The sequence below is a fragment of the Typopeltis vanoorti genome, chromosome 9 (assembly GCF_054136105.1).
Source record: "Typopeltis vanoorti isolate ZY-2024b chromosome 9, IOZ_Tvanoo_1.0, whole genome shotgun sequence".
Lineage (NCBI taxonomy): Eukaryota > Metazoa > Arthropoda > Arachnida > Uropygi > Thelyphonidae > Typopeltis > Typopeltis vanoorti.
This window is the reverse complement of record NC_143557.1, coordinates 1746268-1774026: the sequence shown is the minus strand read 5'-3', so window position 1 is coordinate 1774026 and position 27759 is coordinate 1746268. Positions and strand designations below refer to the sequence as shown.

The window sequence follows — 27759 nt, the reverse complement described above, 5'->3', positions numbered from 1 at the left end:
TAATGTTTCATTCACCATATACAGGGTGATTCAGAACTCTTGGGCCAAACTAAGGGGTAATAGAACACACCTAAACAAGCACTTTTCGTCATACAATGCATGGTCTGAACTCAAGTGGTGAAGCGCTAGGGGTTATAGTTTGCCCACCAATTAGAGGTGTGTCCCTCGACACTTCTGTGCATCTCAGAAAAAGGAGAACCCATTCTGATAATAGGGTAATCAGTCCGTATCTGTATTGTGGGATGAGTTGTTTATTATTACTGGTCGGAAAATTAACTTCTCTTTTATGATTATTGTAGTTAACTATGTTGCTTGTATAACAGTTGGAAAATTTTACCTATAAAGCACGTAATTTCGTGTTGGCGACCAATTCGGACGTCCTTCATTTCTTTCTCCCCTTCAGCATGAATCGACTATTCTTGGAAAGACGCGAAACAGGGACCTACAAACGGTGGGCGAACTATAGCAAGTACTGTGTCAGGAAATGAAGAAACATAAGAATGACAGAGGAGATTTGAAACAATTGCAGAAATTACGGAACACAAATTAAAGAATTTTATTGAACAAATTACAGAAACTGCTCAAAAGAGCAACCGCAAACATTAATGCAGGCTTCACACCTTCGACGTAATGATTGGCATACATTGGCGAAAACACCAAGCAGTTCTTGTACAGCGGCAGCAGCAATGGAAATCCTGGCAATAAGGTCCTCATTGGAATTAATGGGGCTATCATAGATCAGGCTTTTCATATGGTCCCATAAAAAGAGTCCAGACATGAGAGATTGGGCGATTGTGGCAGCCAAGCGATGGGACCACCTCAACCAATCTATCGTCCTGGAAATGTTGCATCCAAGGCATTCTGCACATCCACGCTGAAATGGAGTGGCACTTCATTGTGTTGGAACCACATACATGTTTGAATGTTTTCTGGAACAGGGTTCAGTAATTCTGGCAAGACCTCTTGTAAAAATACGAGGTACATTCTCCCATTCAGTCATGCTGGCAGAAGGTATGGGCCAATCAAATGGTCATGTAGGATTCCAGCCCAAATATTTATGGAGAAACGCCACTGATGCAAATGTGGACATGTGGCGTGTGGATTTCTGCTCGCCCTCACGTGTAAAGGTGCATTTGTCAGTGAATAAGACATGCATAAAAGTCCGGCTGCACTGCAGTCTGCTGCAGGAACCACTGTGCAAAATCCACACGAGGCCAGTAATCTGCAGGTGTCAAGGCGTGCACCCTCTGTGCATGGTAGGGGTGTAATTGTTCGTCTCGTAGAACTTGCCACACTGTCGATTGGTGCACACGTACGGCATGGGGAAATTGCTCGCGTGCTACATTTGGTACAATCTGCAACCCTACGTAGAATTTCCTCTGTGACACATGGCATCCTCGCACTCCTTGCACGCCCTGTATCCTGCATGCCGCTGACAAAGGAGCTCATTTCGCACAGATACTATTGCAATCGCTGAAAGGTTTTACGATCAGGCACTCGTCTGGTCGGAAAGTGCTCTCAGTACAGTGTTTGGGCTTCCCTCGCATCCCCTCGTCCACAGCTCTGTAAATGAAATGCATGTCAGCCTTCTCCTGATTTGTGAAAGAATCCATCCTTTTTGCACTCCATAGTAGAAATAACAACTGCAAAAACCAGCACTTATAAGTGTTCACTGAAAAGCGTCCTTTTAGCGCTTCACCGCTTGAGTTCGGACCATGCATTGTATGATGAAAAGTGCTTGTTTAGGTGTGTTCTATCACCCCTTAAAGTTTGGCCCAAGAGTTCTGAATCACCCTGTATATTTGTAATGTTTTGGAAAGCTTTTCTCTGGGCACCTTATCATATGCCTTTTCCAGATCTACAAAATTAAGTACAGATCCTTGTCATATTCTCACAATTTTTCAACTATTTGTCTTAAATTGAAAATCACACCTTGACAACCTCTATTTGGCCTGAACCCAGCTTGTTTTTCTCCAAGTTTCTCTTCCACAGTCTTTCTCGACCTCTTTTCAAATATTCTTGCATAAATCTTGCATGGAACACTTAGCAGAGAAATTCCTCTGTAATTCTCACATTCAGCTTTATTCCCTTTTTGTATACTTGGTTTCTATGAGAGCTCTACTCCAATCATTGGGAATTTGACCTTCTAAAAAGGCTTTCTGAATTATGCTGTGCAGCCACTGCAAAACTTATACCTTCATACTTAAACATTTCTGATCGAATATCATCTACTCCAGCTGCCTTTTGACATTTCAAGTTTTTGACGGCTTTTTCTACCTCATGTAGTGATATATACTCCTCAGCATTCCTCTTCTAAATTTTATAGTATGGTTCTGTCACTGCTTGGTTCATTTAACAGTCTTTCAAATTAATTACTCCAGACATCTCGGATATCCTTATCTTCTGTTTTTCATGTCACCTTTATCATCTTTGATTCCTTTTACAGTACTCTTTTCTCCATTTCTAAGTTTCTTCAATAGTCTCCAGAACATTTTGCCATCTTCCTGATGTTTATTTTCCATACTCTTACAAAGTCTTCCCATGACTTTTGTTTAGCTACTTTTACACATAGCTTAGCTCTCTTACATTTTTCTTTGTATTCTTTTAGGGCATCTGATGAATTATTTGCAAGGAATTTTTTGTATACTTTCTTCTTTACCAGGACTGCTTCTTCAACTTCTTGTGTCCACCATGGTATTCTTATTTTTCAATCCTTGCAGACAACTTCACCATGTACCTCCCTACCTGAATCAATCAATGTTCTTTTTCAGAGTTTGCCAGTTAGACCACAAGGTTTGGTTCTTGTTTTCGAACTGCTGCAACTTTTTTTCAATAATGTTTCTATAGTTGAGTGTACAGTTTATTTGTAAAAACTGCTCAACTTTAATTTTTTTTTAAATATTTTGTTCTTTTCTACATGATATTCATTTTTATCTTAGGTATTATTTCTGGGCAAATTCCCATTTTACTCCTCTAAGTAAATATTATTATTTTTGGCTATTTAGGCTATTTTTTTTTTTGGAATGCCTCTTTTATGATGTCATTGATTTTTACTCAAATTTTAGGGCATTACTGATGTTTTATATAGACAGATATATATATGAAAAATATATAGGAGGAAAAATTCGGACATACCTTTGTAGGATGTTGCTGGCTGTCTTCTTATTCAGCAGCATCCCAGCAACTCGTTGCAAAGGTGGAGCAAGATAACATCACTCCTATCTCAGTATCTCCCATAATGCAAAACACATCTCCTTGCAGATGTATAATGTCATGCATTAAGGAAGTGCCACTACCCAGACTAGTTTCGACCTTTATTGAGGTCTCTTCAGTGGGACCTTTGCAACGAGTTTCCCGGTATTGTACTACCTTACCCCAGTCCTCATGTTGGAGACTTAATGGATTTTTTACAACACTCAAAAAGAATTAAAATAAAATTTAATACTTCCTATATTTCGTCCTAGTCACTAGGACATCTACGGGGATTACAAAAACAATTAATGTAACATACACAAATAACAAACAATACTAAGCCCAACCACGTGGGTGACAAAGTCCTATCTAGGTAGAGCGCCCTCTAAGGGCGGTAGTAGGTGGCCTGGAATGTAAGGTGGGAACTCTGGTGATGAGTGTTTCCCAAATCTTCGGAAGCTTAATGCAACCGTATTTATTGAGATTTGGTTGGTTTTTGAGAGCTGCTGCTGCTTCTAAGAAAAGTCTCTCTTTCTTGAATTTGCTGTGGTGGAGCATGGTGGTTTTCTTCCATGATACCCTGTGGGTGGTGTCCAAAGCATGATCAGCCAAGCCTGAATGGCCATAGTTATGTTTGAAGATGTAAGACTTGTGTTCCTCTAGATGGATGGATGCTGATCTGACTGTCTGTCCAAAGTATGCCAGCTTACAGGAACAGGGTACTTTGTAAATTCCGGGCAGAGAGAGAGGAGGGAGCTGATCTTTCGTAGAACGGATAAGGATAGCAAGTTTGCGGTGGGGCTTATATGCTGTGTGTAGGTTGTACTGTTTTAGTATCTTGGCTATTTTTTCGGATGTGCCACGGATGTAGGGTATGGCGATGGCATTTTTAAAATCTTGTTGACGAGAAGGACGGGGAATGGGGGAGGAGTTGATTATTTTTTTGATACTGTGATCGCTGTAGCCATTGGAGAGGAAAGTGCTGTGTATGTGGTTAAGCTCAGTAGTGAGGGCGGTTCCACTGGAACAAAGATTGTGGGCTCTCTTGGTAAGAGTTTTAATGATGCCAGTGGAACAGTTGTTCCAGTGGAACCACCCTCACTACTGAGCTTAACAACATACACAGCACTTTCCTCTCCAATGGCTACAGCGATCACAGTATCAAAAAAATAATCAACTCCTCCCCCATTCCCCGGAGTTTACAAAGTGCCCTGTTCCTGTAAGCTGGTGTACTTTGGACAGACAGGCAGATCAGCATCCATCCGTCTAGAGGAACACAAGTCTTACATCTTCAAACACAACTATGGCCATTCAGGCTTGGCTGACCATGCTTTGGACACCACCCACAGGGTATCATGGAAGAAAACCACCATGCTCCACCACAGCAAATTCAAGAAAGAGAGACTTTTCTTAGAAGCAGCAGCAGCTCTCAGAAACCAACCAAATCTCAATAAATATGGTTGCATTAAGCATCCGAAGATTTGGGAAACACTCATCACCAGAGTTCCCACTTTACATTCCAGGCCACCTACTACTGCCCTTAGAGGGCGCTCTACCTAGATAGGACTTCAGTGTCACCCACGTGGTTGGGCTTAGTATTGTTTGTTATTTGTGTATATGTTACATTAATTGTTTTTGTAATCCACGTAGATGTCCTAGTGACTAGGACGAAATATAGGAAGTATTAAATTCTATTTTAATTCTTTTTGAGCGTTGTAAAAAATCCATTAAGCCTCCAACATGATGTCCTCACAACACTTAAGCCTCTACACATGTACTCCAGTCCTGAAGATACTTTCAGATGCAATCTTTGTTTGCTCACACTTGGATAAAGGATTAAACTAAATTTATTATAGTCTAACCAAGCAAAAAATAAACTTTCAACATCTTTCTCTAAATCCAGAGTAATTTAATAAAAAGGTGGCACACCGTTTGGCAACTCCTGTAGGTAGAGATGACCTTGGTAATGCTTCTGCCTGGTGTCTCCACTTGGGCCTGGCTCCCAGTGAAGAGACCTCAATAAAGGTCGAAGCTAGTCTGGGTAGTGGTCCTTCCCTTAATGCATGACATTATGCTTATCCTCAAGGATATGTGTTTTGCATTATGGGAGATACTGAGATAGGAGTGATGTTAGCTTGCTCCACCTTTTCATCCTGAAGATACTTTCAGGAGCAAACTTTGTTGCTCACACTTGGATAAAGGATTAAACTAAATTTATTATAATGTAATATGAAAGACTAATAATAAAATTCATGAAAACAAGAAGGTAGGATGCACTTGAAGAGGATCCCTTGAATGACTTTTCCTAATGCACTCCACCACATGATATACTACTTGTAGATCCTTGAAGTCTAATGATTCCTCACAGGAGCGCAATCTACACCACACAACTGTCTACACATCTTATATTAATTTGTGAGATCAGGAAGGAGGGGAAAAAATCTCAACCACTAAAAAAAAAAAAAAAAATTAATGACTAATTTATAAAAATTATACAGATATCATAAAGATGTGCACAAGTTCACATGGAAAGAACACAAGAAATAAGAAAATAGGAGTGCCCCCTTTTATAATGTCATCATTTTCATAATTAATCTAAATACATTACTGTATAGAAAAGTTAAGGTCCAAAACCAACAGAAATAATTTATAACAATCAGTTTGTAGTCTGGATGTTCCAAAATTTTTATATCTGCTCCAAAAGATCCTCTCCATTCTATAGATCAAGTTGTCATCCTGATATCAACAGTTTCCCTTGCTACTGCAAACATATTACATTCAAACTTTGTTGTAACGAGCACAGAAATAACAGATCATGGTTGTAATAAGCAAAAAAAAAAAGCCATAATGAAATTAATTTATACATATTCCAATACAGTTGCTCACGTTTATAACGAGCACTACATCGATATACCATACAAATTCTGTAACTATGCAAATATTTTTAATTGTTCAAGAAATTCAGGGAATACTGAATTCCTGAAATAAACAAAAATAAAAGGAGTGCCTTAGCTTCTATGACTGCTTGCATTAGATGACAGGTCGGTTTATAACCTGATCTTGTCCTTGGGAACCACCCCTCACTACCTACCTCTAATCCTCCTCCCTCACTTTACCCAACCACTGTCACAACTGTAGAATTAGCTAAAAGTGAACACTTCCAATGGAAACATGACTACTAAAAGAGAGTATCTTGGTTCATGAAAAAGTATAAATTATTTGTGAATTAGAATGTGGTGCAAAAAATGTTGAAGCATGTATAAAGTTATTTGTTTTCTTCAACAGTATCGACATTCTGGAAGAATAAAGATATTTACATATCGACACTGGAAAACAACATAACCAAAACAAAAAAATTTAGAAAATGCATGCTTACAAAAGTCGTGATGCATTGCTTCAATGTTTCGTTATGCAAAAAAGTGTTGGATTCTCCATACATAGATGGTCCAATCTTGAAGACTCAAGCAGAAAAATTTGTTAAACAATTTGGATGTGATGATTTTGTACATAACATCTGGCTGGATCAAAAACCAATATGACATCATGTCAGTTTTTATAAAAAGACTAATTGAAATAGTGTTTATTATTAATCAGTATTGTTTTAAAATTATGGAAAAATAACTCAACATCTTGAAGAAGAATAAACCCAAAATCAGAACTAAAGGTGGGAACCATCAATATAAGGAATATTAATGGAAAGAAAGTCAAACTTGCAGAAGAATTAGAAAAGTACCATGTGGACATAATTGGCTTACAATGACAAAGAAGACAAAATCAGGTGAGATGATTCTAAATAAGTACAGGATGCTATTTTCGGGCAATAATGATCAAGAAAAGGAAGGAGTAGCAATAGCATTCGACACCAAACATGATAATAAGCTTCTTGATTGGAAGACAGTTGCAAGTGGAGTGATGTAGGCAAAGTTCAAAATGGATAAATGGACAATGAAACTTATTTGTGCCTATGGTCCTACAGATGGTTCTTCTAAGGAAGAAGTGGAGGAATTTTTTTGAGTCATTAGAACAGACAACTGACATAAAGAAAATGGAAAAAGTGGTCTTTGTTGGAGACCTGAACAACACAGGGGAAATGGAATCTCACCAGGCATATAGGAACATTTTGGGAAAATTTCGAGAAAAGGGCAAAACTAATAATAATGGTAAGTATTTCCTGCACTTCTGCTCAGGACATGGACTAGTCATTACTAACACCATGTTTCAACATAAAGATGTGCAAGTTCACATGGAGAGAAGACACAAGAAATAAGAAAAGCCTCATTGACTACATCATTGTTGATAGTGATATCATAAGGGCTGGTTCAGGATACAAGAGTGTACAGGGGATTCAAAATTGGAAGTGACCATTACTTAGTACTAAGCAAGATAAAAATGGATTTTTTTGGCTATTTAGCCTATTTTAGGAGTGCCCCTTTTATAATGTCATTGGCTTTTAACTCAAATTTTAGGGCATTACTCATACTTGGATAAAGGATTAAACTAAATTTATTATAGTCTAACCAAGCGAAAAATAAACTTTCAAGATCTACAAGTAGTAATAATAATATTATTACATGAGAGTCTGCTTGATGTTTGAAGACTCATTTTGGAAGGCTTACACTAATCATTATTAACATAATTCTTGTCATACCTCTCCTTAATGCCATTCATGTATCAAGCTCTCGAGACCTCAGCCAAGTCATTTCATTCATTTACCATTTTCCAAGCACAACATCTTGTCCTTACATCCTTGTGAATAACATTCTACACAACCTCCAGGGGTAATCCACTTTATTCTCTTTTGTCCAATCATTTTTTTTTTTTAAATTATTTTAGAATGTATTCATTAGTAATTTATGTTTTTATCATATCCTGTCTTTTCTACTTATCACCTAAACTGTTAACCTACAAATTTCATTCTCATAAGGAGCACTCTGCTGATCAGTTATCATTTAGTCCCTTGCCTCTGAATTTTCTCCACTACTCCTACATCCCCAAGAAACCCAATCAAATCAAATATTTGGCCCTATATCTGGACTGTAATGATGTGGTGTGGAATTTAAAGACATTAAAATGGAAGAATATAAAAGGAGAGCATTTTGAGTAGATTACTGAGGTATGATAGTGAGGAAGCAAAGCCTTGATTGTGTGGATGTCTAAATTTCATTGAGGTAGGAGTAATTTGTTTACTATAGAATGGTACGGTAGCTAGGATATAGGAAGAGAGGCATTGAGTTCATGAATATATGGAATAAATTTGAGAGTAGCTTACTTCTTGCTGCAAATGAGTTGCATCTGAATGGAAAGCATGAGATTTGTGTTCTGAAAAAGATAATGTGGAAAATATGACTAGAAAGGTTTGTTGGGAGAAGAGAAAGCATATCATGTAAATGGAAGTTAAAAATGTGACTGAGATAGTTTTTTATTTTATTCATGTGGGATTTCTTCCCATTCCTCGACTGCCCTTTAGGACTGGTTGAGCCCTCCTAATGAGGGATTAAGTATGTATTTTTGACTGTAGCAGCATGTGTTTACAGAGTCGATTTGCCTGTTTTGAGGGATGAAAAACCCGAGTTTCTGGGAGGAAAAACCCTCTACCTCTGTATGAGATTGGCTAAATCACCTTTAGTTGAAAGAGACCTCACGTCATGGATGGGAATCGAATCCAGGTCTCTCTGACCAAAGGGCTTCGTCTATACTGACTGAGCTACGGAGGCTCTACTGAGATAGTGATTCAAGTGGATGTGTTGAATTTTGAATGAAAATATTTTTACTAAGAAATATCTCATTCAGAATTTAACGAGAAAAAGAAAAAACTAAAAGGGGAAATGCTTGTAAATAAGTGAAGATAATACCAATTTTGTTTAAAGAATTGTACTAATACAAATTTTTTGTAATATTAATTAAAAGTGAAAAAAAGGTAATTTTTTTTGTAAAAAGGATTATAATATAAGAAGTTTCTCTATAAGATATATGTTAGAGCATAATAAAGAAGGATCAGAGTCCATTAACGACAACCTCGGATAAATTGTAGCCCATGGCAATTTGCTTACGTGCGAACGGCATGCGCACATTGTTTTTCCGGGAAGACGCGGCGATCGTACGGAAGATTCCAGGAAGATAGGAATGAACCAGGAGTTGGGTAGAAAGTTTTGAGTGAAAGAGGGTGCTAGAGATACGAGGTATAAAACGGGTTTGTCCCCCCCCCCCACCTGTTCAGGGCTTTTTTAGGATTTTTCATCTGAAGTTGTTGAAAAAGTTCCGGTGGAGTCGGGATGAGTTCCAGTTCGAGTTCAGTTGATAGCAGGCAGCTATTCTCTGCTGTCGTTGTCGTTTCGCAATGTCGGGAGGGAAGGAATAGACGAAGAAATGTTGGGTACCTTCAGGCTTACTTTCTGGCCAGTTTCTTCAGGCTTACTTTCCGAGTAAGCCTGAAGAAACTGGCCGCCACATGTGTCCACCACATGCATCGATTCAATCCATGCTGTTTCCAGTCGAGAATGCGATGAAAGGACAGAACAAAGAAGGCCAAACCTAGCCGTGAGTTATAATCACGAAGGATGAGATCGATCATTCAGACAGAAATTATAAAGAAAGGATAGATGGAATAAGTTACAGGAATGTGGTAATATAAAACCCTTTATAATTCCTTTGTTAACAAAGAATGGAATAATGTGTCATGGAAGAAACGAGATGTTAGGTTATATAACTCTAAACTTGTATGAAGGACTATAGTGAGATTTTAGATACCAGTGTTAAGAACCAAATAGCTGTTTCTTTAATATTTGTCTGAATGAGTAGTAGTTAATTTGCCATAAGTAATGATCTATAGAGCTATCGATGTGAATGTTTTAAGAATATGTGTAAGATAGTAAAGATATTTAAGGGATGCTAGCTAGAATTTTGTGTAGTGAAATGAGCCTATACTTAGATGTGATATGTGAATTACAGTTGATATGTCTAACGATAGAACTTGGAATAACTCTATTCCTATCGAGTGTTTTTATTGTAAATGTGTAATCCTTTGAATCTAATAAACGTATCTTGATTATCTTAACCTGTTTTGTGCCTTGATTTGAATCCAATGCACCGCTTGCTAATATTTGAATCTGAGCGGGAGAGAAATATATGAAAGAGACCATGACTGCAATCTAAAGTGTTTTAAGAGAGATAGATAAAATTGTTTAAGGAGTAATTAATAGATTGATTTACTGTGTATATTTTCTGAGAGTTACTTCTTGGTTAAAAGGAATTTCTAACCTAGGGATCTGGCTGGCGCAGCTTGAACAAATAAATATTGCCAGAACCCGATTAGGAGATAACTCCAGACCATTATTGCTGAGGATCGGACTCTATTCAGAAGTCAATCCTTTGTCAATTTATTTAATATATGTAATCATTCTAAAAATTGGCCTAATTGTGTTAATAGATACAACTGTGAAAAAGATAAATGATATAAGAGATATAAGCAGAAGAACACGCATATAAAAGATTAAATTCAAGCTATGACAGACAAAGATATAACAATGGCGCATACCAAGGTAAAGATATAACAGATGTGAGGTGTATGGTAGTGGTGAGATGCATCTTCAGGGATGACTGCAGCAGGAAGTAAAAATTACATTTAGTAAAAATTAAAAGTTGCATCTCTGGAAATGCAGGAGTGTGTTAAGGAGAAATGCTGTTGGAAAGAATTGAAAACCAGAGATAGCTAGGTACAAATACAAGTATTATTAGGAATGAATGGAAAGTGTTTATGGTTTTGATACAATCATATAGTGCCTTATTGGTATTATTTAGTTATAGTTTGTTGAGGATATATTAACAGAAATGTAATAGTATTTTTTGAGAGTACAGAAAGGATAAAAAGGGAAGAGTATTCCACTGAGATGAAGATGCTGAGGTGGGCCAGAGGCATTATCATGCTGGATAAAGGGTATAATGAACTCATCCTGTGGGATTTTAAAGTTAGATCTATTGCTGTTAAAATAACCGAGCGCCAGCTTTAGATGGTTTGGACAAGTGATGAGATGCCCTGTGTACGGAACCAAGTGCACATCTTAGATCCCATTTAACATGAATGCCCTTATTGAAAAGGGCCTCCAAACTGTCCAGTTAGAGATATCAATGACCCAGGACAGAATATCCTGGCAATTATGGAATAGGAGAGCTGGCTCCAAGTGAAATGGTTTACTAGCCAGGACAGAGATGACATGCAAGAGGAAAACTTAAACTGTAATGCCATTAGGTCAAAGATAATTACACTGAAATTTCTCTTAAAAAATTAGCTAAAACATTAATAATAGGCATTAATTAACATAACTTCCACAAACTGGTAAAGCTTTAAGCACTTGTTCCTATTTGGTTTATGAATAAGACCTGTATAGCTTTTTCTATGTAATGTATTTGGTAAACAATGGCTCTGATATAGCACTTGACTTTTTCCAGTGAAACCTGTGTCTTGTTGAAATGGTGTGATTGGCAAGACTTGAAGAATTTAATGCAGTCTTGGTATCCTTCTAATGAACCTGTGCAGATCTACCTACCTGCTCATAAGAAATTCCATAACCTCTTGACTGGGAAAAGAGGAAGAAGTTTATGATTAGGAGAGTGAGAAATGATGAAGGCTGTTTGCAAACTGGATAGAGGATGACTTGAAGATTTATTTGACATATAAGACTGGCAAAAACTGATAGCTACAACCTTCATCCTCCCAAAGAAAACTCCAAGTGTGTCTTTTTCAGGAGGATGAAGGCTGCTATCAGTTTTGAGATGAAATTAAAGTTGTGACTGTTAGAGAGGAAAGCAGATTTAATAAATGAATTCATGCTTTAGAAGTTGCAGTTAATTTTAGAAGAGAATCTAGAGCACCAGCTGTGTACATAATGAACTGTTTTGATAATATCTTTCTTCTGAGGTTCCTGATATGAAGAATTTCCTGTGTATATTGCAAAATTATTTGCTCAATATCCATAGGAAAATCTTTTGTTAATAATTCTAACTTATCAGGCAGAGGAATATTTGAAGAGGAAGAAGTTCATCTGAGTTGATTTAAAGGGCCATTGGCAACAAAATAATCCCAGAAATCTTGTTTTTAAAATCTTCTGAGTTCTTACTGCATAAAGCAGAATTGCCAATGAAAGAGTAAGTAACTCTACACAGATATTTATAAAGCTTAGAAAATTGACTGCCTGATAAAATCTGCTACAAGTTCTCTTTGTAAAGTTTTGGAAGTCAATATAGCCTGGGAATTCTAGAATAATGAACATGAGTCTTTTTATTGTTTTTTTATCCCAAGATTGTACCTCATCTCAGAGCTTATTTAGTTCATTAATTTATAATTTTCCAGTCTAGTTGGCTGATTGATTAGTCTACCTGTTTTCCAACCAACAGGCTATGGATTTTTGAATTCCACTGTGGGGGCATGGATGTTTATGATTGTCTATAAGTGGGAGAGAAATTTCATTGCTTGATGTGAAACAATTTCCTCTACTTATTGGCGGTGTGAAGTGTCTTCTTGGAAAAGTTCAGCATTTGTCTTCTAGAGCAAAAGTTTATGCATTATGTAAAAAAAAAAAAAATTACAAAAAAATATAAAATTAAAAAAAATAGAGAAGAATTCCTTACCATGTATGCATTTCATGGATCAGAGTCACATGAAAAAAAGGGTGTGATGTATCTGGAAATGTGCTGGCATACGAAATGATCATCTAATACAGTGTTGGGTTACTGTATTGCATTAGCAATACGTTGGATTGCAATAGCATATCTTTATCAGTGTCCATTATGTATATCAAACATTTGTGTGAAAAATTTGTCATTCTTTAGCATGTTCTTAATCTTCAAGCCTCCTTCCATTTGGTTTGCATATTATTTATCTTCCTCCTCTTTGTCAACCTGGAGTTTATGGGCTTCCTTATTCTTTCAATCTCATGTATTATATGCAGACAAGTTTATCTGCACAAGCTTTAGTAGACACAAAATTTATATACATTTCTTTGAGTTTGATAAATCATGTCTTGCCAGTCATTCCATTTCTGCCAGATAAAGGTTTATTGGAAAGAGACAAGTATTACATCAAAAGACATTTTTTATTGGATAGATTATATAAAGAAAGCTGTGAAGCTGTTGTTGGATCCTACTTCTTCTCAATCTACACTTTGGATCCGACATGTTAGTCACTACGATGTTCTTAAACAAAAAAATAGTTGCTAGTCGATTTCTAATACAAATATAGAGTAAATTTATATTTATAGACTGCGCCACTCTATATCTGAATTAGTTCAAGAACTGAAGAAAAACCAACTCACAACTATCTCTCCTTTTAGGTGTTATTAATATATATACAGGCCGAGTATATTTGACTTGCTTAATTTACCCGCTTTGGTTCGAATATTTTATGAATGGTGCAGTAAAAGAGATTCAGGCAAAATACAACTTTAGATTAACAAAAACGAACATTTAATTTTAGAATCACAAATTATACATTTAAGATCAAATCACTAAGTTATTATAAACACTTCAGCCTTTCTGATAATACTGTCATACAAACTCAGACAATGGTAAATCTGTTATCTCTAATACGGTCTTCTCACAGTTCTTTAAGTTCCAAATACAATAAAATTTACACTAACACCTCTTCACAAACAAACACTTTTAATTTTACACTTCAGCTAATTCTCGTCATAGTTACTGTTAACATAAGGAAATTCTAGGATGAAACACACTCGCATCTCTGCATAGGAATATTAATGGTTGGAATAATCTTACCAACAATCTTCTTTCTTCATCATCTTATATGCAAACACTTTTTACAACTGTAAACACCTTAAACAGTATACGGCATTCATTAAATAAATCTTCTAAGCAATAACTGAATTAATCGTCGGTCACAATTCACATAAACAAACGTTGTTGCATAAAGTACTACTGATCACTCATGAAATAAGGCAACACACAATAATTCCTTAACTTGAGGTTTTATGTGCACAGTTGTTCATTCTTCTGGCATTCAATTAATTCTTTAGACACTATAATTCTAAACACAGCTATCGGTAAACTTCAACTTTACTATTCTCTCGTTACTCCATGCTATGCTTAAAGATTCCGTGTGTCCTTGAAAGGTCGGCCCTGAAATTAAATCTTAACTCTAGTATCGCTATTCATTCAGTAGTCACTTAGCTGTCTTCCATAGCCACAATTGTTATTCTACAACTTATTAGCTAACCACTTCTTGACTAGTAGACTTTATTTAGCTGCTTGAGTGACTTGCCGACTCTCTATTATCGCACTGTGATTCTCGAATGCCGAATGCTCTGATTCCAACCTAATGCCAATCCTCTCTGTCTCTGTTTCCTCTCTCACTTTTTTTTCAGCGTTCCTCCTTTATATATGCGTTCTTCCCGCCTAAATTGTTCTCGTGATTTCTTTGACTAAAACTCTTTTCAATAATTTTCAACTTTCTCCCCACGTGCTGTTCCAAAAATGTGCTCGCTCACTTACATACGTCTCCATGACAACCAAACAAAATATAATAAAATTGAGGTATTGCATAACGCTAAACTTCTACAAATAGGAATAAATAAAGAATATTTACATTTCAATTAATGTGCAGTTAAAATATCAAATACAAATTCTTATAATATTAACATAGTAATAAATAAATTAGCTTAATAATATTTAATAGTCTTTTCATTATTAATACATATATCTTTGATTAAATAATTAAATATTAGACAAATTTAAGGTAGTTATATGAATATTAAATTATAAAACTATAAAATTAATGTAAATAAGTTATTTACAATAAATAATGTTTACAAGCCTAGCCTTTGCTATGGTGGATTATTTTGGATTCTGAAGAGAGTATTAATAATTTAAATTTCTCTTCATTCAGAATCCAACACTGTTATTTAACAATCAGATATAAATGGAATGACTGCTTAAAACTTACCCAGTTTTGGGAAATCATCCTACTTATTACCCATTGCCATTGTGTTAATTTTATTTATTTTTTTCCGCCATAGTAATTTCAGTTTAATTTTCATTGGATTCTTATGGCATTACAAATAGATCTCCTCTTGCATGTAACATCATATATTCTTACATGCACTTATTGTTATTCTATTATTATTCTCTCATTAATTGATTTAGCATTGAGAATGATCAAGACTGGCAAGTCAGGTTGTACTCCTAGAGTCATAATGATAAATAGATTGGATGTTAAATGGAACATGAATGAAATTAGTCAGAGAAGGATATTATACAAGAGCTATAATCAGGAGGGGTGAGTCTCAGCAGAGGTATGAGCACTAAGTAGCAGTTCAGTGAAGTGATGGATAGGAAGAAAAGATAAATTAGAATATGAAAGGAGATTGGCAGAGCAAGCTGAGCAGAATCTGTTATCAGAAGTTTCTCAACCAATAAGATGTTGCATTACTTGGTTGTTCCAATTCAAATATCAGGTCTACTAAGGAAATGATTATATAGAAAAATGCTGATGTGGGAAGAAAAAAAATTAAAAATACCACTTATTTTTGGTACTGATTATAATATATTATTTGTTTAGTTTTTGCTTTATAATTACTCATATTTTGATTTCAGTAGTTTAAAATTATTAAAATGTATTAACTTTAATGTGCTCTCTAACTCTGATGTGGCAGTTTCTAATGCATTTTGAACTCAGCTCTAGATGTTTTGAAATATAATTTTTGAGAACCACTCACTTTTTTTTAAAGAATTCATAGGTTATATGGCTAGTAGAAAGCACAATGAGGATGTACAAATGACTTTAGTTTCTGGAGATGATAAAGATGATATCAATGAGTATTCTTATTCTCAATATTTATTCTTCCTTCCTCACTATGAAACATTAAATGTTTCATGTTGAGGAAGGGAGAATATTAGAGTAAGGTAATGGAATAGACTGGAGGTTAACAAATGATAAGTTTGAAATATTAATTGTGATGGAACTGAATGAATTATCCACATATACATCAAAGGATTATATGAAGGAGGTAACAGTATCCTTGACATTGTGATTAAATGCTCTTTCAACAAGGAGAATTCCTGAAGGTCAGAAAGGTAATGTCACTGCATAAATGATAGGCAGGCAGACTTGGAAACAATGGTATTTCAGGTGTGGTGATGAAGGTTAGTTAGAGTAAGTACTCCAAATTGGATTTATGAGAATATTGAATTTCTGTGAAAGACAGCTTGAGTTTGTTAAAGGATTATCTTTTTTTAACAATATGCTTTTAACACATTAGAAAATTGCAATTTAAAAATATTTAACAAATTAGTAGGCCTCTGTAGACCAGTAGTGATGATGTCTTTGGTTGGAAAGATCTGGGCTCAAATCCTATCTAGGATACAAAGAGCCTTTATAAGGACTTTTCATTTGAAGGTATAGCCAGCCTCATATGAAGATGGTAGGGATTTCTTCCCAAAACTCAGGTTTTTTATCCTGCTGAACAAAACCAGTCGTCAGGGAATACATTCAACATTAACTGACCTGTCATAATCTGCTAATGGATCGTTAGATACTGACTATTACACATGTTGTTTAGAGGAAGTAACACATTTGTCTAGGGATGATGATTAAGGTCTAATTAACCCTCAAGATGGGTTGTAATAGTCGGTGAAAAATTGCATTGTTGACCTAGTTATCCATGCTGTTTGAGGATAGCTACACAACATGTATATAGACAACACAGATGTATTTAGCTCATGCTTCTCAATTATTGCTATAGATTTTTTGACCTCTTGTGTGGGACTGATATGTAAACAAATCAATATGATCAGGTTGATTGATGAGAGTTGATGTTAAAAAGGAACCATAAAGTTAACATTAAGAGATAGATGGGACCACATGGTGGTCTCTATCTTATTGTAGATTTTTTTTTTTCAGTGTATGGAAAGAACCAGCATGGAGCTCATAATTGAACAATAGGATGATGATAGAGCTGAAATATAAATATAAAGATCTGTTAGTAAATGAAGATGTCATGCTACTGTTCATCATAACTTTATTTTGTTTAACCATATATATATATTTTTTTCGCTTTAGATGTAAGTAAATGCTATTAATATTTTAGGAATGCATTTGTAAGCAGTTTTCACTATGAATACTGAATGAGGCAAATTCTCAATATACAAAGTGTATATTGAGAAGTCTGTGGTCTGTTTTCAATCTTTTAATACAACTAGAAAGGTTGTCATCTCTAAGTAAATGGAGAAAGTATTTTCATTTACTTCATGCTTTTACATGTATTTTAAATATTTAAGTGAGCAATAAAGTTTATATTCTGCAGAACATGATTTTAAAAAAATAAGATTAAGGTTTGTCAAGCGTTATCAGTGATTCATTAATTCGGCTTGAATTCCTAAAATGAGACATTTCATTTCAGAACAGAATTTACTCTAGATGAAAGTGGCGATGTTACATGGAATATTCCTGAAAATACAGAACCCATGCCATTTTTTAATTGTGAAACATTTGAAGTGAGTATCACATTATTTTGTTTTTATCTGAATTAAAAAAAACAACTGATATTCATTAGTATTAGTTAAGGCTATTTATTTATTCTGTTTGTTAGCAGCCAGAAATAATTGAACCTGGTTTGTATTAAAAAAATAGAACTGAGTTTTTTATTTTTTTTAATTAAAAAAAATTTAACTCGATTTAGTTTTCACCCCCCCCCTCTCTGCCCACATTCAGCTGATTTTTCATTGCACAAATCAAACACATTCACAATATGTGTGGAACTGATGACTATTTTAACCTATATGCTAATTTCATTTCTTGAGTAAGCAGGAATGAACTGAACAAACACATTGATGTTGGTTGACTGCTAGTAATTGTCTCCAGCATGATGGTGGAGCAGTTATCCTCTTCCTGGATACAGGCTCCACCATTATACTGGAGCCAGTATCCAGGATGAGGATCCTAGCTCCAGCATGTGTGGGTAGAGGTTTGCAGTGATGTTCACACGTCTCAGAGAAATGGTTCTTTGGTATTGAAATTCAGCTACCACCTATCATTGTGTGGTAGGTGAATTTTATTTATCATATAATTCCATCGCTTTAAGACATAAAAAGAGATGGTGGTCATTGCTATTGAGATAGTCAAGATAGAATACCTAACTAAAATGTTGATAGAAATGTTCAAGCTATTGCATTGTCACTGTATGCTGAACCACAGCAAAATGTGGTTGATCTGCAGAAATTAAATTATCTGCTTACACCTTCACATTGCTGTTAGCAGTCTTGGATATGTTCCCCAGCCAAGAATTAAACCAGGAGACTGGAGAAAACTTTTTAGATAGATGGGTTGAGGTATGCTATCCTCATTCCTGAGAAGAAAGGAAAAATCTTTTTTGAGCTAGGCACTTATTTCTCTGCAGAAATAACTTTTAAGCTGTAGCACTTTACAATTGGTTCAGGCCCACATATAAATGCTAATGCTTTAAGATGTTTCCAGGTAGTATTAGGGAATAATATTGTTGTCAGGCATGTCTGCGAGGGTTGTTTGAAACGTTTGGTAAAAAATAAGTTAAACACATTTTTTTTTTGTAAAAAATTACCTTTATTTTTCAACATAGTCTCCATGGAGGTCTACACATTTGGTCCAGCGAGTTTCCAATTTTTTCATCCCATCTAAAAAGTAGGATTTATCAAATTGTGCAAATTGCCATTGACAGCCTTGATGACATCTTTGTTTGAAGAAAATTTTTTCCCACTGAGCCAAAATTTTAAGTTTGGGAACAAGAAGTCACATGGGACCAGTCCAGAGAATAGACTCCTGTTATTGTCTTACCCTTTTCCAAATAGTTGATAATTCCTTGGAAATCCCAAAAAACAGTGGCCATCACCTTCCCCGCTGACAAAATGGTCTTCGCTTTTTTTGGTGCTCTTTCACTGGGCATTGTCCACTGTTTTGACTGCTGCTTGGACTCAGGTGTGTAGTGGTGGATCCAAGTTTCGTCTACAGTCATGAATCGATGCAAAAAATCCTGCGAATTGCGATTAAACATTCTCAAACACTGCGTTGAAATGTCTTTTCACATGCGTTTTTGATATACAGTCAACAATCATGGCACCGATCATGCACACAGCTTTTTCATGTGCAATTTTTTGTGTAGGATATTATACGCCCATTCAGTAGATGCTTACAATCTCAGCAATCTCACGCACTTTCACTCAGTGGTCTTCCATAATACCATGGATTTTGTCATTCATTTCCTTCGTAGTGACCTCATTTGAACATCTGGAGCATGCTTCATCTTTGATGGACTTATGACCACTTATAAACTCATTTATCCAAAAATAGTCTTTAATGCTGGTGCAGACTCCCCATGAACTGCATGTAACTCTGCTTTGATCTACGTGGTCGTCTAATTCTTAAAATAAAAGTGTTTTATCACTGCATGAAACTCGTTTCTTCTCCATTTTTATGAAAAATGCAAACACAGTCATTTTAAATGTTTGCCAAATGAGAACTGTGCATTGCATGTGGCTAAAATTTTGCCATGCGAAGATGATATTTGCTGACACTGGTATGAATGAACAAACTGTCTATTGGAAATTTACCAAACTTTTCAAACAAACCTCGTATGTCTGGATGCAGTCAGACTGGTATGTAGAGGGAGGATACACTGTCAAGACTAAGTGCAAAAGAGTTGAGAGAAATTCTCCATGTGTGGTCAAGTTAGTAATGGATTCATTAATGTATATTTCATATCCCTTTCCATTTTATCTTACCTTTAACATTTTCCATGGAAAGTCATACAGAGAAAAGATTACACAATAAAATGTCATCTCCAAAACCTTCAGAATATGATCTCACTTGCACTATTGTGTGCAGATTTGGTCTTCAGGTTTCTGTGGTGATTTAGATATAGTGGAAAGGATGCAAAGGAGAGTGTTAAAGATGATGTCTGGACTTTGGAATATGGATTATGAGGACAGTTTGAGAATTTCTGGACTACAGACACTATTAAACAGGAGAAAGGAGGTTGATATGATAGATCAAACTTTGAGAAGGATCATGCAGGATACCAGTAGATGGAATTTTTCATTTTATGAAGGGTGGGAAGAAAACAAGAGGGTGTCCATGGAAATTGAGAATGAATGCAGCAAAAAAAAAAAAAAATAAGAGCTAGATTTTTCTCTCATTGGGAAATGCTTTATTGGAATGGATTGTCTTTGGAGACAGAGCGCAGGTAGTGTGAATGAAATCAAGAGAGGATATGATGGTGTGGGTGATATGTGGCCTTGCTTGATGAGTTCCTGACTCCCTTGAAGGTCTTGTAATAATAGTAATAATTCACTTGATCATTCAACTCAGTCAAACTTGTTTCTTTTGTTTGTAATTCTGTTAATACTGCTGACCTTTCTGAACTTTGTTTTCTTTTACTTAAAAATTGATTTTTTTTTTTCCAGCTTAACTTTCCTAATAGCAAAGTCATCATCCTTGAAGATTTTCATTTTCGTAACCTGAACTGTCTTTCTTTTCCAATCAGCAAGAATATTAAGGCATTTCATTTCACTAATGATATCACACATATTGATTATATGCCTACAAGCATACTAGATTGTGGGATATCTTCTGACTTAAATTTAGACATACCACATTTTATGTTTTAATAGCTGATTTTGTATTAAGCATTGCAATATTATATTTTAAAAGAATTGTTTTTTTTTTCCAACTTAACTTTCCTAATAGCAAAGTCATCATCCTTAAAGATTTTTCATTGTCGTAACCTGAACTGTCTGTCTTTTCCAATCCGCAGGAATGTTAAGGCATTTAATATCACTAATGATATCACACACATATTGATTATGTGTGATATCATTAGTGATATCTGAGAGACTGAGAAATAACTAAATGTATAATTCCCACCCCATTTACAGTAATGTAATACAGAATGTATTTTTTTATGCTAAAGCTCAATTGTGAAATTTATTGTACTGTCTATACTAACTTTTCTTCATCTCCACAAAAAGAATCAAAATTGTTAACAAAATATAAAGCTAAAGACAACCCACAAGATTCTATTGATATGCTGCAAGTGAAAGAAAGAATGAAAATGAAAGATGACTCTTCTAAATGCAGATAGCATGAGAGTTACAAATGCAGAAGAGGTTTATCAACTAATGAGTGCCCATTTTGTTAAAAGCTATCAACCTGGTGTACATGACATTGAGCTCACTGCTACCTCTTTACTCGGTAAAGAAACTCAGGTGTATGAGAACGAGGTATTAGAGCTGTTGCACAATCTGAATAAGAATTCAGTAATAGGGACTGATGTGATATCAGCACATGTGCAAAAAGAGTGTTCAGCTGAACTGGCCATTCCTTTGATCAGGATGTTTAATGAGTCTCAGAACAGGAAAGATTCTGCAGGAATGGAAAAAATAAAAAAAGTATGGTAATTACATTGCACAAGGGTGATGCAAAGACCAATGTATCTAACTATCAACCAATTGCTATCTCAGGGGTGGTGGTGAAGATTTTGGGAAAATTGGTTATGGCTCACATTTAGAAATGGGTTGACAGTGAATCTCTACTTTGCAATGAGCAACATGGGTTTACTAAGGGAAGGTCACGTTTTTAGCAACTTGCTCACATTCTATAACAATGTTACTATTGAACTAGACAAGGGAAATGGATACACCATGATACTTTTGGATTTTTCTAAGGCTTTTGACAGAATATAGCATGGTTGACTGTTGCATAAATTGGAGAAAATGGGTTTGGGTTATAGCATATTAGCATGGATAAGAGGATGGCTGACTGACAGATATCAAAAAGTGGTATACAGGGGGGGGGGATGTGAGTCTGCAAGGTTTCAACACCTGCAGGACACGAGATGGGCATCTCTGCTGCACTCTTCTGTAGATGGTGCTCCTTTAAAAGACTCATATCTGGTGCCTCTCCATCATGATTGGGTATGTGATGGCACCAGACTCCTCTCTGGGTTCGAGTATATTGACCTTATCAGGACGAGGATCAATGCCCTGCCCACTCGAGCCTGCACAGCTCGATGGGGTAGGGCTAGACAATGTCTCACTGCCACTACAGTGAGACATTGTCTCATATAGCCCAGTGTTGCTTCTTCACCCATGGGATCCGCGTGCAGAGGCATGATGCCGTGGTCTCCATTCTAACAACCACTTTAAGAACAAAGGTTGGGAAACCCGGTGGAACCACATTATAGGACGTCTGCAAATTTGCGTAAGCCAGACTTAGTGATTAAAAGAGATGATGATGTTTGGGTTGTTGAAGCCCAGGTGGTGGGAACATGGCACCCACTAGCCTATAGCCATAATAATAAGGTAAACTATTATAAGAATAACCAAGATCTAGTTAGTATGATATGGGAGGAGCATGGGGCAACTCTGAGGTTTACCAATGCCACCATTTCTTTACATGGCGTATGGAGTGCAGATAGTTATAAAGACTTAAAACAGCTTGGACTTATGCAGAAGGATATAAAAGTTATTTCCTTGAGGGCCTTACAGGGTACACTGGTGGCGTGGTGTTGCCACCAGAGAATGACTACAATGATAACTAGAACAGGCATACGGTAAAATACTTGTAAAGGCTTATGCCTATATCAAGTCTGGACAAGATGTCTGGATGTGATGTAAGGGCAGTACTGCCCATAACCAGTACAAAGATTTAACAAAAAAAAAAAAACAAGTGGTGTACCACAAGGATCAGTGCTTGGTCCACTGTTATTCAATCTATTCATTAATGATATTGGGAAGGATTTGACAAGCGACATACAGCTATTTGCTTGCAAAGATAAGTAGGGTAATCAGGAATGCTGCTGATATGCAGTACTTGCAGAATGATTTGAATAGTCTGGAACTATGGGCATGAGAAAATGGATGTCAGTTCAGTGTCAGTAAATGTAAAGTCATTCACTTTGGCATGATTAGATATCCAATCTCATATTATATTGGTGGGATTATGCTAGAAGAAACTGATGAGGCTAGGGTGAGTCTTGGAGTGTTAGTAGATAGGAAGTTGAAGTCCAGGAGCCAGGTAGCAAAGATTGCAAATACAACTCAAAAGATGATTGAAATGCTGAAACGAACATTCACATGTAAAGATGAGAATGTCATTTTGTCTCTTTACAAGGCCTTGATGAGACCTAAAGTGGACTATTGTGCACAGGTCTGGTCTCCTGGCTTCTGTTGTGATTCTGATATACTGGAGAGAGTGCAAAGGAGAGTGTTAAAAATGATATCAGGATTGTGGAATGCTGATTATGAAGACAGATTGAGAATTTGTAGACTTCAGACAGTAGCACATAGGAGAAAGAGGGTGATATGATTGAGATTTACAAACTTCTGAAAGATCATACAGGATTTCATTTGATGGAATTTTTCGATTTATGGAGAAAGGACAAGAGGGCATTCATGAAACAAGCGGTGATGATAGCACAGTGGTAAAAAACACTGACCAGGCATGCAGTCAGGAATACATATCCATACTTGAAGTAGAAAAAGCCATCGAAAGGCTGAAATGTGGAAAGGCAGCAGGAGTAGATGATATTCAACCAGAAATGCTCAAGTGTGGAGGTATAAAAGTCTTACAGTGGCTGCACTGCATAGTTCAGAAGGCCTGCACAGATGGACGAATTCCAGATGATTGCAGTAGAGCTCTATAGTACCCATATATAAAATGCTACTATGAAGGGGATGAGGGCTAAATTTTTCTCTCAAAGGGTGGTGCGTGATTGGAATGGATTGCCATTGGATGTTATGAATGAATTCAAGAATAATTATGATAGCTGGTGCATGTAGTGTGTGGCCTCCCTTAATGAGTCCCTGACTCCTGAGGTTTCTCTTAATAATAATAATAATAAATAATTTTACAAAATTTTAAGTTTATTAAACCAGTTTTTAATTTAAATTTATCAAGCACCTCTAGCACAGTTGAAAGAATGATGAGACATTGCACCCTTCAATTGGAAAAGGATTTAAATCTCATCATGATGAGATGAATCTTTATGTAGCCCTTTTTCAATTGACGGTATGTAGTTGCTCTTATATAGATGTAACAGTTTTTTTTTCTTCCCACCTCACTTTCTCTCTCTCCTGGAAGCTCAGTAGGGAGGGGGAGGGAGAGAGAGAGAGAGAGAGAGAAACTCACTCAGGCAGATCAGCCAGAGAACATGTGATTTGCACACAAAACTTAGAATTGGTGGCAGTAGATGGGGATTTTGTGTGTGTAGATGGTGGGATAAGTGGAGTGCCCTCCTGGGATGATTCCTTGGAGGTATCATAATCAGTACCGACGCATAGTATTTTTCTTGTGTGTGTGCGATTAATGTTCGGTGCCTTTCCAAAAAAGTTTTTTTTGAATAAAGTGTGAATAAAACGAACAGGCAGTGAAAAACAAATGAAAATCGCTTTACAGTATAATGTTACCTACGGATTAGTCCTGCTTATACAAATTTTTTCAAGTTATATAAATTTTCAAAATAATATAAAATAGTAATATAAAGTTAAGAGATTTATTCAGATATTCTTTACATTAATTTTGCATTAATAAATAAATTAATTTTGAAGATTCAAAAAAATAGATAAGAGAATTTTACAAGAATGTTTCACATTGGACTTGAGAGTTCGCCGATTATTTTGTGTCACTGACGCCACCCTAACAGCCCGCTAGTATAACAGGCTCGAATGTCGAGAAGAATGAGTTATCAGTAGTATAGTAAGCCAACTTTTAGGGCCGGACCACATGCATCCGATCTGATAAAAATTAGGATACAGCCCTTGCACGGAACTCAACAATTAATCATAAGTTGATTTATGATACATCAAAAAATAAAGAACTATTTTAAGTATGACTGTAGAACTGAATGCCTTTCTCTGTCTGCTGTCAATCTACCTCCTAGGTGAGCATATGCACTTTGCACTTGTTCAGCTAAGCTGCAAGTGAAAAGTAAGTAATGGTTGACATGTCATCGTTAGTGAAAAGAGAATGTCTTTATGATGAATTACAGGTATCACCACATTTAACAATTGTGAATTACAATAAAGAACCACTGAAGTTATTACAGTTATTAGATATCTGGTAAGTATATATGAAAAGAAATTGAAACTGGAGAGCGAGTGTTTATTAAATGTTTGAAAAGTGAGTCATGCCATCTAGATGCAAAAAGGTAAAGCGAAAGATTTGTATTGGTTGGCACTAATGATCTGAGAGGTGAGAAGTATTCTGAGGGAGGATGTAAAGGAGTTGTTAGACGAAACAAAAATGAAGAGCAAGAAGGTGAAGATTGTAAGTGTTCTACCATGCTATGATAGAGGTGAACTGAGAAGGAGGGCATCAATTGATAGCAAATGAATTAATATATGTTGTACAGAAAGAAAAATGTGGGATTTGTTCATCTTTGGTTTGTGTTTAATTGAAAGATTTGTATAATGCTAACAGGCTGCATCTAAATGGTTTTAGGTGTCTAGAGAGAGCTTTGTTCACTGAGCATGCCGAAGTGCAAATTCAGGAAAACTTGAGCAATTAGAATGGAAGCAGTTGAGTGTGCGCATGCATGTGAAGGGACCCACGAGATGAAGTGAGTATGAGAATGGCCAAGTGCAGAATCTAGTCTCTCAAGCACAAATATTGAATAGGGTAGTCATGTGAAGTCATATTAAACAGGGATAGAATGTGAAGAGTTTAGTATTTTCAGGGAAGATAGAGAAGATAGGATAGGGAGGAGGGGTACTGCTGATGATAGCAAGCAAATTGCAGCCAAAAAAGAATAGAAGATAGGAGGGTGGCAGTAAAGCAGTCTAGTGTGAGATCAAAGCCACCACTAAAACAGAATATACAGTTGGTTATTGCTATAGATCTAGGGGTTCCAGGGATGATCTGGAAGACGTATCGGCAAATTAGTACAATGAGTGCAGGGCAAGTGAATATTATTGGGGGCTTCAACTATGGAGATATAAACTAGAAAGAAGAAAGATCACATGGCAGGAAGGAAATGTAATTTACACACCTATTGAGAGATAATTACTTGAGGCAGCATGTGATGGAGGGGACTCAAGATGCAGGAGTATTGGATGAGTAATATCATTAAGCATGAGCTGCAGAAAAAGAAAATGTTGTGGAGGTTATATAAGGAGAAAGGTGACCAGTAAACTCACGAACAGTACAAGGGTCAGGCAAGAAAGGTGATCAGCATTGTAAGGAAGGCAAAATCAAGTTACGAGAAGAATCTAGCCTAGCAATACAAGGGAAATCCCAAAGAGTTCTTTCGTTATGTGGCAGGTTCTTGAGGATTGACTATGGAAGATCAATTTTAATAAGTGCTGATGGTGAACGAGGTTACAGAAGCTGATAAAATAGTTGAGTTACTGAATTACCACTTTGCAAGGTTATATCATCCAAGTGATGTTACTGCTGCGGCATGTGACAGACTGATGTGGAAACAGAGATAGATGAATTGGAGGACCTTAGGATATTGTAGAATTCCAATGTAAATACACCTTTGGGATTAGATGAGATATTAGCTTGAGTTTTGCAGGAATGTGCAAGGGAACTGGCAATACCTCTGACTAGGCTCTTTAATTTAAGTCTCAGCTCTGGTAGAGTTCCAGAGAAGTGGAAAGAGGACAAAGTAATTACTTGCATAAGGGAGGTTCTAAAACTCAGTAGCAAATTATAGACCAATCAATTTCTCAGGAGTTTTGGTAAAGGTACTGGAACAATTGTTCAAAAAGAAAATTTAGGAATGGATGGATAAGAATGTGATATGATCTGCAACATAGTTTTGTTAAAGGTTGCTCATGCCTTAGTAATTGACTAACTTTTTTATAATAGTGACAGCTGAGTTGGACAAAGGATATGGCTACATGATATTCTGCTGAATTTTGCAAAATACCACTTGGAACTCTGGTTATGCAAATTAGAACAAATGGAAATGAATATGACACTGGTTAAATGGATAAGTCGGTGTTAGACAGAGAGTTAAAGTTTAGAGGACATATTGCTAAAAAAAAAAAAAGAAAAAAAAGAGCCAATTAAGCTGGTTTGGACATGTTTCAAGAATGAACCCAAAAAGATTACCAAACATATTATTAAATGGTAGAATTGAAGGACAGCCCAGGAGAGTAAGACCAAGAAAGAAATGCATTGACAGCATTAAAGAAAACACCCACTTAAATTCCATAATAGAAATACATAAAAATACAGCAGACAGAAAGAAATGGCAAAAATTCGTCTTTGAGGAACTCAACCTGCCATGAGCTGAAGAGAAGGAGATTGCTAAGGTTGCTGAGATAGTCATAAGATTACTTGGCCATTTGGAGAACATGCTAACAAGTAGAGATAAGAAAGATGTTATTCCTGTTTATAAGGCCTTGATACATTCATGTATGAATTACTTTGCCCAGATCTTGTCTCCTTGGATTTCTTGGGGATGTTGAAGTGGTGGAGAAGATTCAGAGGTGAGTGATCAAGTAGTATGTGGAATGTTCCCTATGAGGATAGATTGAGGGTATGTGAACTGCAGAAGTTAGAAAGGAAGCTCTAAATCACTTGTT

General features: G+C 36.2%; 1 protein-coding gene across 1 annotated transcript in view; it reads left to right on the top strand.

Moving 5' to 3' along the window:
- LOC150102843 (uncharacterized) overlaps nt 1–27759 on the top strand; it is an 836492-nt gene that overhangs the window by 51978 nt on the left and 756755 nt on the right. Inside the window, exon 3 of the mRNA XM_090397955.1 lies at nt 17598–17691. Coding sequence (XP_090254081.1) covers nt 17598–17691 — 94 coding nt within the window. The remainder of the gene's footprint in view (nt 1–17597; nt 17692–27759) is intronic.